This window comes from Chinchilla lanigera, unplaced genomic scaffold (genome assembly GCF_000276665.1).
Source record: "Chinchilla lanigera isolate Chin_1 unplaced genomic scaffold, ChiLan1.0 scaffold00112, whole genome shotgun sequence".
Classification (NCBI taxonomy): domain Eukaryota; kingdom Metazoa; phylum Chordata; class Mammalia; order Rodentia; family Chinchillidae; genus Chinchilla; species Chinchilla lanigera.
In genome coordinates, this window is record NW_004955513.1 from 3,578,557 (window position 1) to 3,594,327 (window position 15,771).

The 15,771-nt window shown below is 59.2% G+C and overlaps 1 protein-coding gene across 2 annotated transcripts in view; it reads left to right on the top strand.

Annotated features, from left to right (window-relative positions):
* The window catches only part of Col5a1 (collagen, type V, alpha 1), a gene marked incomplete at its 5' end in the record, with an annotated part of 126,994 nt that overhangs the window by 44,945 nt on the left and 66,278 nt on the right, over window positions 1-15,771 (top strand). For both annotated transcript variants that reach the window (XM_005408644.2, XM_013506703.1), the window contains 7 exon segments: window positions 3,027-3,158; window positions 4,353-4,490; window positions 5,280-5,552; window positions 6,510-6,689; window positions 6,991-7,047; window positions 9,981-10,022; window positions 10,213-10,275. In XM_005408644.2, the coding sequence (XP_005408701.2) occupies window positions 3,027-3,158; window positions 4,353-4,490; window positions 5,280-5,552; window positions 6,510-6,689; window positions 6,991-7,047; window positions 9,981-10,022; window positions 10,213-10,275 (885 nt within the window).

A 15,771-nucleotide genomic window follows, 5' to 3' on the forward strand; every position in this document is an offset into this window, starting at 1 on the left:
GCCTCCAGCAGAGGAGCCCCTCCCTTGGCATCTCCATGCCACTGCCCAGGCGCGCCCTCTGCCAGCCCTCCCGCTGCTGCTGTCTGGGAGAGAGGAGGGCACAGGACACTGCTCCCCACTGTAGTCACAGAGGTGTGCCCACCCTTCCGCCTCTTCTTGGGGGCTGAGGGCCATTTCCCTCTGTGTCCCTTCCAAGCTCCTTGCCCCGGCCTTTGCACGGAGGTCCGCTCTTTGCCCTTCTCTCAGAAGCTGCAGTCTCTGCCCTGCCACTCTCATGTCTGCTCTTTGGTCCCCACTCCTGGTCCTGCCTGGGGCCCCTAGTGGGGCTCAGCCGTCCCAGCCCCTCTGTCCCCCAAGGCTTTTCTTGAGCACTCGCCCCACTGGGCTCAAAGCCTCTAATGTAGCTTATTGAGCACCTTCTGTATACAGTTTGCCCCTCCCTCTGTTGAGGCTCATTTCAGAGTAGAGGTAGGGCTCAGAGAGGGGAGCAGACTAACCCAGACCACACAGCCAGAGCTGGTGCGTAGCAGGCCTTCGTCCCCATGGACCAGGGTTCCCTCACCCAGTCTAGTCCCTGCTCCACCTTTGAGCTGGCAGCAGCACCTGGGTGGCTCAGCCTGTATGTCCCGCTCTGGCCAAACACCCCCACCAAGGTCTGCAAGGAGAGAGGCCCTCAAAACAGACTGTGGGGTGTAGTCGCAGCTCTGGCCATGAACGTCGGCACCCTTGGACCTCACCGGGTTAGGCGCACAGCACAAAGCCCCCGCAGAACCTCCAGGCTGCAGGTTGGAGTGTAACCATCTTCCTGGAGAAGCAGAGCTGTCGTTGGGCGCACAGCCCAGAAGGGGTCTTGGAAGCCTGTGCCTCTGCCCGGGAGGGGCGGAATCTTGGCATAAATTGCATAGAAAATGCCACCCTCCAGATGGCAACCGGGGGAAGGTGTCACAGTGACTCGGGTCCTGTCCTTGACTGTCGCCGTAACACGACCTGTGCATCGTGGTACTGCTGGGTGGGGGGGTGGACTCCGGGCCCAGAGGACGTGGCACTGGGCCTAACCCTGGTCAGCTTTCTCTGCGGCACCATTTTCAACTCCCGCTACATCTTCCCCCATACCCGTGAGCCTGGTGGGTGGGGAAGAGGCAGGAACTTTGCAGGGTGTCTTGAGCTGGTCCTGCCAGCCCTGCTTGGGGTGCTGGACGGATGACCCTGGAGAGCCATGGTTTCCTCAGCTGAGAATGGGGAGTAAGAGCTGTAGTGCACAGGGTTCTGTGGGGCACAGGGGGAGACCTGGCAGTTTCTCCCCCAGAGCCAGGCTGATAGAGAACACTTTCTAACTCAGTCACAGACACCATCGTAAAAGCACAAGTGTCGTCGGCTTATGCCGTCTGATTGGGGGCCAAAAGAGCCTCTGCCTTGGGGTCCCTTGGGATGTTGCCAGGGTGGCATGTTTGTCACCTTGGGCTCTGCAGATGATGTTCGTGCCACCCGCTTCTTATTGCTGCCGGCAGCCCTCTCAGCTCCCCATTGTCTGTTCACCTTGATGAGGAGATGGAGAAGAGGTGGCAGGGAGACCACCAGCTCAGGGGCCATGCCTCGCCTGAGCCAGGGTGCAGGCTCACCCAGGTTGTAGCATGTGCCAGGCTTGGCCCCTCTTAGGGCTGGGTGACATGTGCCGTGTTCTGTAGCCGTTGATCAGTGGCGGGGTACTTGGGTTGCTCCCACTCTGGGCCTTTGTGAATAGTCAGCTATAAATGTATTTGTACATATATTTGTTTGAGTCCCTACTTTCATTTTTAGGGATGAACTAATTTAAATAATTGTCGATATACTTGTTTTCATTCCCAGGATTAATATTGCTGGGTCATTGGTAATTCTCTTTAACAAATTAAAAAACCAAGCACTGCCTCTTTAAAAATGATGCCCCGATTGAGGGGCCATGGGGAAGGAGGCAGGGTACTGTACCTCTGAGTCCTGACCCTTTAAGGTGGATGTATTTGTAGGCTATGTTTTCTAATCACAGCAGCTCTGAGCACTGGGCTAGCACCTGGCTGGTGTTGGATGACGGATGAGTGGATGGGCGAATGGGTGGACAGATGGATGGATGGGCTGACGGATGGATGGATGGATGGCTAAGTGGATGGATGGATGGCTAAGTGGATGGATGGGTGGATGGATGGATGAGTGCATGGCTAAGTGGATGGATGGATGGATGGATGGATGGATAGATGGATGATTAGGTGGGTGGGTAATGGATCAATGGATGAATGGATAGGTGGGTAGGTGGATGGGTAGTGGATGGATAAGTGAATAGATGGACAGATAGGTGGGTGGACAGTGGGTAGATGGAAGAATGGGTGGATGTATGGATATACGGGTGGATGGTGGATGGATGGATTAGTAGATGAATAGATAGCTAGGAATTGGATGGATGGATGGTTGGGTGGGTGGGTGGATGGATAGATGAGTGGATGGCTAAGTGGATGGATGGATGGATGGATGGATGAATGAGTGGATGAATAGATGGGTGAGTAGGTGCATGGATGGGTGGGTGGATGGATGGGTTGATGGGTTGATGGGTGGATGGATAGTTGGATGGATAGATGGATGGATGGATGGATGGATGGATGGATAGATGAATGGATGGATGATTAGGTGGGTGGGTAATGGATCAGTGGATGAATGGTAGGTGGATGGGTAGTGGATGGATAAGTGAATAGATGGACAGATAGGTGGGTGGACAGTGGATAGATGGAAGGATGTATGGATGTATGGGTGGATAGTGGATGGATGGATTAGTAGATGAATTGATAGGTAGGAATTGGATGGATGGGTGGGTGCGTGGGTGGGTGGGTGGAGGGATGGATGGGTGGATGGACAGGTGGATGAATAGATGGGAAAAACCTTGGTCATGAAGATGTGCTCCTCTTGAGGCTCAGCTTGAACTGCTGTCTGCCCCAAGGGTGGGCCTCTCAGGTCCCACGTGAGCACCTGGTGCTGTTTGCTCATGAACTTCTGTCCTCTTCCAGGGTGACATCCAGCAGTTGCTCTTCGTCTCAGACCACCGGGCGGCTTACGATTACTGTGAGCACTACAGTCCCGACTGTGACACCGCCGTCCCCGACACCCCCCAGTCTCAGGACCCCAACCCAGATGAATATGTGAGTCAGCTCTGGCTGGGTTCAGGGTGGGGAGCATATCCAGACCCCCTGGGACGGGGGTCGGGAGGGAAGGATGCTTGTGGAGGAACAGCCGGGGGACCCATTTTACGTGAACCCATGGGGCAAAGAGGTGAATGGATTCTGTAGAGAAACTGCGATGTAGACCTTGGTTTACCAAACAGTGCTCCCTAAGGTGCGGGAGGCACCCAGGGAATGCTGGCCTCTACCAGGGCATGCTGTCCTTTAACTTCCCTGGCAAGTCCTTAGATGAGCCCTGTGGGATATCCCGCCTACCCTTGGGCCAGGGCTTCCGTGGGGCTTGGTGAGCAGAGCCACCACGGTGCCGGGGGACTGTGCTGCTGGCTGGATGCCTGAGCTTACACGTAGAGTGCACGGAGGACCGGCGGCTGTAGATGACCTCTCCTCTGATTCCCAGAGGGGTGGTGACTGAAGGACAAGCTCATTCTGAGTGTCCTCCCGCCGTGGCCCAGGTCACCCTTCCTCTCCTTCCGTCCTGGCCCCTTCCTCCTGCCACACTGTCTGTGGGCCCCAGAGGGACCTCGTGTACTCGATGACCCTTCTCTGTGAGGCCCTGGAAGCGAGCCCCCACCCCGTCCAACTGGACTCTCGGCTCTTTAAGTCAAACTGCAGCCCTCCGTGTTCCCTTCCTTTTCCAGTCGCCAGTCCAAAAGCAGGTGCACTGGCTCTCACGAAGCTGCGTGTCCCATGGCCCTGGCTGTGCCCCATGAGCCCCACAGGTCCCAGGAGTAGGGCTGGAGGGAGCGCCCTGCTGGCCTGGTCAGGCCCAGTTCTTGAGGGAGCACACATCTGTGCTGAGGAGCCTGTGGGGTTTGGGTGGAAGGTCAGGGGCTTGTGGGTCACACAAGGGGCTGTGGCCACGGCTGGGTTGTCCTGCTGTGGGCTCTAATGGGTCAGAAGTGACCACCTTTTAGCATCTGACATCTCTGGCTTCTGCCCCAGGGCCTGGCTTCCTCCCCTGGGCAGGTCCCTGCCCAGGCCAGCTTCTGGAGGTGCTACGGAGGGAAGAACAAGACCCGAGACCACTGGGCAGCCTAGGCTGGGCCAGGCAGGCCTTGGCACCCACTGTCCAAAGCCAAATCTGAGGGGTGCGGGCTTGGCAGGCTGGGACCCCCACGTGCCTCACCCTGCCTCACGGGCCGTACTTGCTTCCAGTACCCAGATGGAGAGGGCGATGGCGAGACCTATTACTATGAGTACCCCTACTACGAGGACACTGACGACCCGGGCAAGGAGCCCGCCCCGACCAGCAAGCCGGTGGAAGCCGCGAGAGAAACCACAGAGATTCCCGAGGTCTGGGGGCGCCCGGGCTGGGGCGGGGGCGCAGGTGCCTGAGGCCAGGCGCAGGGCAGGGCAAGACCAAGGAGGCCGTGCCCAGCAGAGGCTGAGGCGGTGGTGGGCTGGGGGCAGGACCGACTGTGCTTTAGGCTCGTGGGTGTGGCCGGGCCCTGGCTCCCCGCTGCATCCACCTGCTGCATGGCCTTAGACAGATGCCAAGGTGAGCTCGAGTCCCCTTATCTGGGTCACAGTGCCGTGGGAGGCTCACTGCAGGGTCCCCTCTCCGCATGGCCGCCTCCTCTCCTGGACAGGAAGGAAGTGTGGAGGGTGCGTTGAGACCACGTGAGGTCTGCGTTAAGCAAGGCATAGGAGTGAGCGCGTGGCTGGTGTGTGTGTGTGTGTGTGTGTGTGTGTGTGTGTGTGTATGTGTATGCACTTGTGTGCATGTGTGCGTGCGTGTGTGTACAGCCTCACGCAGCCGTCCACATGTGAACACATGGATGAGTGTGTGCAGAATGTCCAGGGAGGCACAGCCTGGTCCCCTCTTGTTGCTCTAAAGGTCTGGTTGTTCTGCTGCTTTGTAACTTCCAGGGGTGACCTTCTGGGCCTTAGTCTGTGCGTGGAGACTGTGCCCCAGGCTTCCTTCCTCCCCGAGGACCAGAGACCCCTGCACCGAGTCCACAGGGCTCGGCTGGACGCTGCTGGGCTGTGCTGCCCACCCTGTGTGCAGAGACCCCATGCTGGAGCGCTGGGGTGTCCTGGGCCTGTGCTCCCTGACTCTGCTTCTCTCCCCTTGGCTTCCAGGACCCGACCCTGCCCCCCACAGCAGCTCCTACAGTGCCTGATGCTGTGCCTGATTCTGTGCCCGATTCTGTGCCCGAGACCAGCGAACAGACTGCTGGGGAGGAGGACCCCAACATCGGGGACTACGAGTATGTGCCCATAGACGAGTACTACACCTCCCCGTATGAGGACCTCAACTACGGCGAGGGCATGGAGAACCCCGAGCAGCCCACTGACCCCAACGCCGGGGCCGAAGTCCCGACAAGCGCCACGGTCGCCTCCAACACCTCCAACGTAATTTCCTTCCTTTCCATTGGCTTGGTCTACGGGACAAGGCCAAGGCGGGGGTCAGGAGCCTGAGATCCGCTCTCACCTTGGGTGTCCTTGAGTGGCCGCCACACCCCAGCTCTTGGGCTTCTGTGGGGGGCAGAGGCCACCTGTGTTTGGTGCCCTCTGCGGGTGCCGTGTGCCCCCGTGGGTGCCATGGCTGTGCATGCTTTGGGTGCCCTCACTTGCTGAGTGGATCTCAAGGTGGCCAGTTTGTCACCTGCAAGTGGGCAGGGTGACTTGGTCCTCTCAGGGTCAGTGGGGACTGATGAGGAGGCGGCTGCTTACGGAGCCCCCAGCTGGGCTGGGGAGCGGGCCCGGACAAGGGCAGACAAGCGGGAAGCCGGGCAACACTGGTTAAAACCCTGTTGAAAACAGACTGGCTTGAAATTCCCACCTGTGACTTTGAAAGCTACACCCCCCTTTGGAGCTCAGGCCTCCTGTTGGCCACGTGGCACCTGCGATGCCGCCTCTCAGAGGTGCTGTGGTTTTCAGTTAAGGGGAGAGTGTCACCCAGCACATGGCTCAGAGCAAACCCTCCTCACAGCTCTGTTGGTGCCCATCCTCCACCACCAGGAGGGATGTGTAGTCCAGTCGTTCAGAACCCTGGTCCTGAAACTGTGGCCCCAGGCCGAGCCCTGCCTGATCCATGGGCACAGCGGTGAGGGGCCGCGTCCTGGCCCTGCTAGCTTGGTACCGCACTGTGGGGAGTTCCCCGGGGAGACTGGAAGAAGGTAGACGGGCTTCCGGTGGCTGTAGGGCACTGCCTGCAGGCTAGGATGCGGCTCCGGGTGTCCTGTGGGTGGGAGGCCGCTGACCTTGAGGTCTGGGAAGGGGTGTTTGATGCCCCCAGTGGCAGATGCTGTGTTTGTGCCACTGCCCTTCACCTGGGTGACCCTGTCACTCCGTCCTATGCCCCTACAGCCGGCTCCGTCCCCAGGGGAAGAGAATGATGACCTGGACAGTGAGTTCACAGAGGAGACCATCAAGAACCTAGACGACAACTACTACGACCCTTACTTCAACCCCGACTCCGACTCAGACGGCTCCCCGTCGGAGATCGGGCCTGGCATGCCTGCGAACCAGGACACCATCTACGAGGGGGTGAGGCGCGGGCTCCCATCTGGGCAGGGTGGGCAGGGCAGGGGCCAGCACGAGCCCAGGAAGTGGGACAAGCTGGCTCCGAGACTATAGTCTACGCACTCTCAGATGCTGAGGACGTGACTGAGATGGTGCCTGTCCCTGGGCTCGCACACCCTCTGGCCTCAGCCTGGCCTCAGTCTCCCCTCCAGCTTGGTCCTTCGATGCCTGGGGGAGGTGTCTTGGGGCTCGTGGACTTTGTGTGATCTGAACTTCCGTTTCCCTTTTCTCTCCTGTTCTCTCTGCCCTGCACTCATCACCCCAGATTGGAGGACCGCGGGGCGAGAAGGGTCAGAAGGGAGAGCCGGCCATCATCGAGCCGGTAAGGATGCGTCCCGCTTGCGTTTCTGCGCGGGTTCTCGTGATGTTTGCCACCAGGGACCCGCGGCGGGGCACAGAGGCTGTGCCTGGATCCCTGGGCCATGCCGGGAGCTGCGGCCTCGTGTGCCTTGTGCCCTGTTTATTGCCAGGGCCCGGGAGGGGCCCCTGGGGATAGTGTAGGGCTTGGTTGAGCTGCATGGATCGCACCTCTCAGATGCCACTGTGTCAGGCAGTGAGGAGGGGAAGGGTCCGGGGAAGCTCACAGGCCGTCTTCGAGTCTCGAGCAGAGCTGCCTCCACCACCCCTGCCCTGGGCTCTGCGCCCTCCTCTCTCAGAGTGCCGTGACCTGGCTGGGAGCCCAGGGTCTACCTCGTGGCTTCAGAGCTGCCCAGTTGGGGCCTGACCTGCTGGCTAAAGAGCTGTGCGAGCAGCCTGGGGCTGGGCCCTGCAGCGGCATGAGGCTGGCACTCGTGTTGGGGGAGCTGCTGCCCAGGTCTACCTGCTGTGCCGCTCAGGTGCCCACAGGAGGAGAAGCGCATCCTGCACCGGGGCTGGGCGCCGGGCCGGCCAGGTTGTCACTTCTCCTGTCAGGACCCGTTCCCCGGGGCTCAAGGTGATGGAGAACCAACAGCGGTGGCCTCACCCTTCTGTGGGAAGGGGAAGGTTCTCAGGAGCCTGGCGGTGGTGTACTGTGAGCCCTCGTCTCTCTGTGATCTGTGTGAAGCCCATGGCCAGGGCATTCTGGATGCCCCTCGTGTGGGTTTCTGGGGCAGGAGGGCCGAGCCCCGCCATGGCCCTTGACAGGGGTGGGACCTGTCATCCCTGTGAGCTGTGAGCTCAGAATCTGTGCGCCCTCTTCCCGGACCAGTGCCCCCTTTCCAGAGCTCTCTGCGGCCCAAGAGCCAGGGCATGTGGAAGTGCGAGGCTAAGGCCACCTCCAGGGGTCCAGCCCCATGGGGAACCAGTAGCCCAAGTCCAGGGGAGGTGGAAGGTGACCCTGGAGGGGGGGTGGACCCAACCCCCAGAACATGGCAGCAGGGCTTGTCTGGAGGTGTCTACAGCAGAGGTGGCCTCTCGGGCCCACCCTGCTGTCTCCCCTGGGCGCTGGGCTTTTCTGCAGCACCTCCCACTAGCGGGTGGCGGACTAGAGCCTGACCTGGGGCTCCTTTCATGGTGTCCTCCTTGCTTCAGGGAAAGCGGTATCTTTCCTGGGAAGAACATGGGACCCTAAGAAAGGACAGGGGCCAAGGCTCCGTGGGGTCCTGGGTTTGGTCCCCTCGTTCGGGGCTGACACTTTGTGAAAGCCTCATGGGTGCCCTGCACGTGGACGTGGGGTTCGAGGAGCAAGGGGGCGTGGAGAGGCCCGGGATGGGTCCGAGCACAGCCCAGGGGAAGTGGAGGTGAGCCTGAGTCAGCACCAGCACTGTGCCTCGTGAACAGAACACCATCTGGAGGTAGTCAGGGAGGGATACGGGACCCCGCCCCTGCATGGCATTTGTCTCCTCCCCGCCCCCAGTCCCATCGGAGCATCTGCCTGGCCCCTGGCCTGTACCCCTGGAGAGATTGCGTGGCCAGCTGGACTCTCCCAGCTGGAGTGTTGCCAGATTTCCTCAGAGTCTCGGCTGCACAGAGCAGATGGCCTGGTCCTGGGAGCCTGCTCCAGGCGTCCCCAGCCCCGCATGTGTCAGAGACTGGCTGATGTCCCCTCTCCCCTGGGATCTCTTGGGACTCGTGGGCCTCTGTAACATCTCCCCAGGGCCACAGACATGGGACAGGACCACCGTCTTGCTCCCCTTCCCAACCCTTTCGGACTTGTTAGCAAGACTGGAGACACCGTATGAGGATGAGGATCTGTTTAGCAGAGAGATGTCAGATTGACCAGTCAGGAACCAGGAAGTCCTCACTAAGGGCTTCTTCCCTGAGGGCATCCAGGGGGCACCAGGCCCCTGCTCCTCCTTTGCTGTTTATTGTTTTTAATTTGTAGATGGGGTGTTCACCTCTGCTCACAGCTGCATTGAGTTCAGGGAAGTCTGAGGTCTTTTATTTCCTCGATGTTTTTAAGTGGTGTATCTTTAAGGTGACGAGATAATGTAGTATTTTTTGGTTATCTCAGTGTTTGCGTATACAGAGAAGTCATTATTACAGTCATGCAAATTAACAGTTCCATCTCCTGTGCTTTTTTCCTCTTTGCTGTGTGTGTGTGAGAAACAAGGACCTAAAGTCCAATCACCGATGCCCAGTGCCCTGTTAGCAGCTAGAGTGGACCTCCTCCTATGCCTCAGCCTGCTGGACTTGGGGATGGGTGACAGGGTGGGTGGGTGCGGCCCAGGGTGGGTGGCTGCGGCCCAGGGCTGCAGGGCCCTGGGCCCTCCTCCACTGGCTTGCCCACCCCTTTGTTCCCACTTCCTTCCCATGCTGACTTGGAATGGTGTAGACTTGGCCTCCCATGAGGAGCTGGCTGGCATTGCCCCAGTTCCCCAGAACGCAGCGTGCGTGTCTGGGAAGGCAGCTGTGGTCCCCCGGGCTGTGCCGTGGCCAGTGGTGCCTCACTTAATCCCTGCTCGGTGACTGGCTCTCAGCTGCTCGGCCGGGCGGGAAGCGGGAAGCTGGGATTATGGGCCCTGGACGAACGCTCCAGTGCCTCGGAGCTTCGCACGCACAGCTCCTTCTTCGGGCGCACATCTGTGTAAACACAGCGAACCTCTCGCCAGTGGTGGGGAGCCTTGGGGTTGGGGGAGTGTTCCCGCCGGTCACGGCATGCCCCCTCCCAGGCGGGGGGAGGAGCCCTTTCTTTGTTCAGAAGCAAGCCAGATTTGCTGGGGGGCCACACACCCTCAAAGACATGCCCAGAGCGTCACTTTTCTCTCCTGCACTGTGATTCCTCGTTGTCCCCTTTACCTGTGGCCTGTGGTCTCAGAGCTCTCTGTCTTGCAGGGCATGCTCATCGAGGGGCCGCCCGGCCCGGAAGGACCCGCTGTGAGTGTCAGGGTGTTTGTCTGTGTCTTGGGGGAAGGGCTGTGGGGAGCACCCCTGAACACCCTGGTGGGAAGGGAGAAGGGCTTTCCACTTGGGCCCTGCATGTCTCCTGTCCGCCTCTACCCCACCCTGTTTAGCCGTACCTGTGGCCACCTCTGTAGTCCTGTCTTGATTTTCTTTTTAATTCCAGGGTCTTCCAGGACCTCCAGGAACAACGGGTCCCACTGGCCAAGTGGGCGACCCCGGAGAGAGGGTAAGAGGGTGACTGCGTTCTCTGGGGCTGTCCGTGTGTCCTCTGTCAGTGTACTGGGCCTCCTCACAGGCCAGGAGGTCCCCCTGACCCCTGGTGGCACCTTGGAGCATTGCAGCCTCCGGGTTCTCCCGCTCATCCGTTTTCCCTTCCCTGTAGTTTTTGGGTTTTGCCGCTGGTTAATGAGCATCGCGTGAGTGTAGCATTAGGAGCCCACGGCAAGCTGCAGAAGAGAGGAGCACGGTACGGGGTGGGGTGGCAGGCATTTGTCCCCAGTGCCTGGGGACCTTGTGAGTATTTGGGGGGCGAGCAGATGGCTGGGTCTGGCCACATGGGATGTGACGTGAGATTCCCCACTCACTGTTCCTCGTGGCTGGGGATTGTGTCCTGAGCCTTCTGGGGAAGGACACAGCAGGAAGAGGCATCTTGGCTGGGGATATAGCTCAGAGGCATAAAAGCCTGCCTGGCAAGCGCAAGGTCCTGAGTTCGATTCCTGGTACCAAAAAAAAAAAAAAAGGAAGCAACATCTTGCCAGCCTCAGAGGGTTCGCCAGCTTCCCCAGGCTTCCCTGGTTCTGCTGCCACAGTCCGCACCCAGCCCAGGACCAGCAGGACGTCACAGTAGGGCTGTGCCCACCCAGCCCCCTCTGCCGCCCCCATCCTCACATATCTGGGGGAGATAGGGAAGTGACCAAGTCCCCTCCCCAGAGCCCCATGAATGTGACAGTCTTAGTTTGTTTTCTTGTTGCTGAGACAAAATACCCAACACCACAAGTTAAAGGAAGGAAGGTTTATCTTAGCTCACACTTTATAGGGGTTTCAGTGCATAGTTGGCTGGTTCCAAGGCAGGCAGTAGGACAGAGGGGCATGGCAGAGGAGAAACAGTCCATGGCAGGGCAGGCAGGAGGCATCAAACCTTTCTTCTTTCCTTTTTATTTCCATCAAGGCTGCAAGCCTTTTCGTTGGTGCCACCCACACCCAGGGTGGGGCTTCCCTCTTCAGAAAGTCTGTCATCTACACCTTGAACTGTGCTAAGTCAGTCAGTTAGTGGACTGATCCAGTATCACACACCTGTGATCCAGTCACTCCCCAAAGCCCCACCTATGAGCGCATGAGGCTTCCAGGGGACATCTGGGTAGAAGCCAAACCAGTGACAGTCCACACACTGGGAGGGGGCCGGGTGACATCAGGAGTAGGGGAGGGTGATAGCGAGTGATGGTATCTCTTTGTCAACCTCAGTGTTGCGCCGCCTGTTTGTCACGCAGATAAGCGTTCTCTAAGTGCCCCCGCAGGTGCCGGCTGGGCCCTGCAGGTCCGCCTGGCTGTGAGCAGGGCTGCCTCTTCCCTTTCGCTCCCTGCCTGTGAGCCACAGTTGGGCGGCCTGGCCCCGGGCTGTGTGGGAGGGTCCCCAGCAGCGGAGTGGCGTGAGTTTCAGCGCTCATTGCCCTTAAATTCAGCTCAGGTCCCGGGAGCATGGAAACAGGGCTTGGCTGGTAGAGAAACCCCTCCTCCAGAGCCTGTGGTCCTTGGAGCTGGGGGAGGCCTGCGCCCAGCTGTCCTGGAGGCCTTCTGGGTGGGGGGCACTGATCCCAGGGCCAAGCACAGCTCTGAGCTTGGGTGGGCCTGGTTTGGAAAGTTGCTTGTGCCCACAGCTCCACATCCCCTCAGCACCAGGCCTCACTGGGCCGTGAGAAGCCTGCTCTGCCGTGTGTGTGTGTGTGTGTGTGTGTGTGTGTGTGTGTGTGTGTGTGTGTGTTGTGGGCTCAGAATCCCTGTGCTGGGATGGAGAAAGTTCCCTCTGGCCTGTAAGTTTAGTGTCCGGACCCTACAAGTTCAGAGGACAAAAGGAAGATTAACGGGAACGAAGGCGTGAGGTTTTATTCCTGCACTGAAGTCTACGTGAGAAGTGAAAATGCAAAGAAGTGATCGGGCCGGGAGCCCGTGTACCACGGTCACACAGCAGGGCAGCGTGGAGATGCGACCAGACCAAGGACGGCATGGGATGCGAGCTCGGGCCAGTGATGGGGAGGTGATGGGGGACACTGGTGGACAGTAGGGTATGCCCATGCAGGCTGGAGCCCAGTCTGGTCTTGGTACTCACAGCTGCTGTCCCCATCCGGTGTGGGGATGGGTTAATGTTTGTGTGCTTTAACACAGTGGGTGGGCAGCCAAGGCGCAGAATGCCCTCGGGCTGCAGTGGCAGGTTTGGGGCGGTGCGTTCCTACGCCTTCTGCCTGGTCTCTTTCTCCTGGCTGCGTGGAGGCTCCACGCCATGTGACCTGCCCGCTGCCCCAGCCCTGCCAGCCTGGAGTTTCCTGCACCCCTTCCTCCCACGGCCTCTGTGCATGAATTCTTGTCTTCTGACCATGGCTTGTTGGGCCCTTTTCTTCCTTGGTGGGTTCCTCCAAGGCAGGCCCACAGCTGTGCCTGTCCTCATAGCCCCTTCCCTGTAGCCAGCAGGCATCCTGGGCAGCTGTGGCCAGTCTCTGTGAGTGGCCAGTCAGTGCAATGGCTGTGTCCCTGACCTGTGCACCACAGCCCCAGCCTCGAGCATCTGCTGGGCTGCATTGTCAGACCTGCCTTCAGCCCCTCGTGTCCTCCCCGCCCTGTGATTGATGTGGGCTGCGATGCAGCTGGCCGTTGCCCGCCTCTTCCCAGGTGGCAGATGGGCAGGTGTTGCTCAGGGGTGGGGGTGCAGCTGGAGCAGGGGCGAGCCCAGATCCCCTGGTGTATAGACTGGGAGGCCCCATGCTAATGCTGCCCCTCAGAAGAAAAAGCACAGGGAGCCCCTGAACCCCCACGGCTGGCAGCAGTAATCCTGCCCAGCGCCTCTTCCTCCAGCCTGGCCCCTATGCCTGTTGGCAGAGCTTCTCAGAGCTTCTTGGCTTTTTGGTGTCCTGGGTGTTGCCCACGACTGATGGGGCTGACACTGTTGAGGCTGTGTGGCCGCCAGTTGCAGTGGCACCACAAACCTTCCCAATGAGTGGACAGCGGCAGTGGCCGTCCCTCTGGGGCATGGAGCAGCATCCCCCTCCCCAAGCAGAGGTGGGGACTTCCCTGGGCTTTTGGGGAGCTGCCCGGTGATGAGACCCACGCCCGCTGCCTAGAAGGTGGGACGGGCTCTGCAGTGCTCTCCCCGTGTGTGACACAGAGCTGTTGCCCAACAAGGTTTGTGCCAGAGAAAGCCGAGCTGCGATGGGTGGTCATGGATGCCCCCTTCCCCGCATGCTCTGCAAAGCCATGGGTCTTGGTGCTGGTGGGTTTCCCTCCCGCAGCCCTGTGCGCGTGGTCTGGTGCTGTCATGGTAGCCATGGTGCTTTTCTGGGCTTTCTGGGTTTTCCTGAAACTCAGCAGTGAACGGGATACTTTCCTGTTCTCTTTTAACTGCCCCTGGGCGCTGTCCCCTGGTCCCCTTCTGGGACCTCTGGTGACACCGCTCAGGGTTTCCGTCTGCCGCACCTTTGTTTTTGGTTAAAGCGATGGTCTGTTTCCTCGGGTCTGAGGAGGACTGGGAGGCAGCTCCCCTGGAAACCTCGGGTGCACGTGCAGGCTCCGCTGCTGAGGCCCTTCATGACCAGAGCAGAGGCCTGGGGTCCACAGTTCTGTGCTTCGCTTAGGGCACCCCCTGCCCGCAGAGCGGGCATGCATTTAATGTCCCCGGGGGGCAGCACCCTTCAAAGACTCCATCAAGGCCGTGTTTGACCCAACCTCCCATCTTTACGTTTGAAGGACTGGGCTCCCTCTGGAGTTTTCAGCACATTTTCTGGGCCTTAGAAAGGTTTGTAAGCTGTGCCCTCAGGAAAAGCAGCTATTACCTTCCCCGCTAGAAAGTGTGATGAATCGGCGCATTACAGGTGCAGCGCTGTTTCCCAGCACCAGCCTCGGGCAGCACTCTCGGCCGCCAGCTTCCGCCGGCCTGCTGGGCTTGCACCGGGGCCAGGGGCCAGACACAGATGAGGTTGCTGCACCGTCCTGGAGAGTCCATGATGAGTATGCGGCTGCTGCCCAGCACACAACACTGGGCTGTGAGGAAAGGATGTGGCCTGGGCTCGTGTTACCTCTCCAGCCTCCCGGGCACCACACGGGGCATCCAGTCTCTGAGCTCCGATGTGTGCAGGGAGTCACAGAGTGTGCCAGAGGCTGACATGTGAGCTCACATGCACACACATGTGCACTCACATATATGCATGCATGAACAGACACACAACCCATATACACACACAGACACACATTCATGTGCATGAGCACACAAATATACACATCTATGTGCACACACCTTGTGTACCTATGTAACACGCTGTCACACACAAATGCGTGTGCACATATGTACACAAACAAGTATGTACAAACAGCGCACACGCATATACACAGTGTGCGCACACGGTGTGCATTCCAGGGCAGCGGGACCCGCTTGCTGCGGTCCCAGCGGTCTGGTCTCCAGCAACCAAGCCATTTCCCATCACGTTCACGTCACAACTTTGTCTCCTGCAGCCACTGGCAGGCCCCTCAGAGTGCTCCCAGCATCCAGTGCCATGTGTGAGCAGAAGAGCATGTGCACACACGTGCACACATGCATGTAGTACACACAAGCACATGTGTGCACACAGTCACGCAGGGCACAGGTACATGCACATACACACATGCAGACATTCACCCCACAGGCAGCATCTCTTTCCTGGGAGGAGTGAACCTCGACTTCTAAATTGGGGGTTTGGCTTGGTATCAATTTCGATGCAGCCGTGACCATTCAGTTTCCCAGAAAACACAGTTTTTATTTTTGTTTTTTTTTGTACCAGGAATCGAACTCAGGACCTTGTGCTTGCCAGGCAGGTGCTTGTGCCACTGAGCTACATCCCCAGCCTCAGTTTCCCAGAGAAAGCCTGGACTGAAAACATGCTCTGTGCGAGCGTGTGTGCGTGAGTGTGTGTGTGCGTGCGCATGCATGCAGTGCTGGGGATGCAATCCAGGGCCTTGCATGTGCTAGGCAAGCGCGGTACCACTGAGCCACCCTCCTAGCCCTGGATGTTTGGCTTGTAAAAAGGACTTCTGTCTTCTGAGAATTTTTTTTCTGAAATGGCAGGCAGGAGCCATCTGGCAGCATCCATTAGCAGAGAGCAGTTGAGGCTGTGGCCACCTTTTCTGTCCTAGGGACAGGCCGGGCCCCTCCCCTTGGCGCGCACACCGTAAGAACGAGGGCCATGACGTACATAGCCGCGGTTGGCTGTGAAGGAGCACGGTGTGGGGACAATCGCATTAGTGAAGGAGGGAACCACCTCTCGGGCCTGCGGAGCGCCAGGCGTGTCAGATGCACGGGCGGGCCCGTGTTTCTGGCTCTTTCTAGCCACACACACGGATGGTAGCACTGGAGACTTCTGCGGGGGAGCGGGCTGTCCTCTGCTCACGCTCTGGGGCAGTTTCTGTGCAGCACCAGCAGAGTCAGGATTACTCTTGTGACCCAATTGCCTGATGCAGGAAAGGCAGCCGAGTCTTGGTTTTGGGC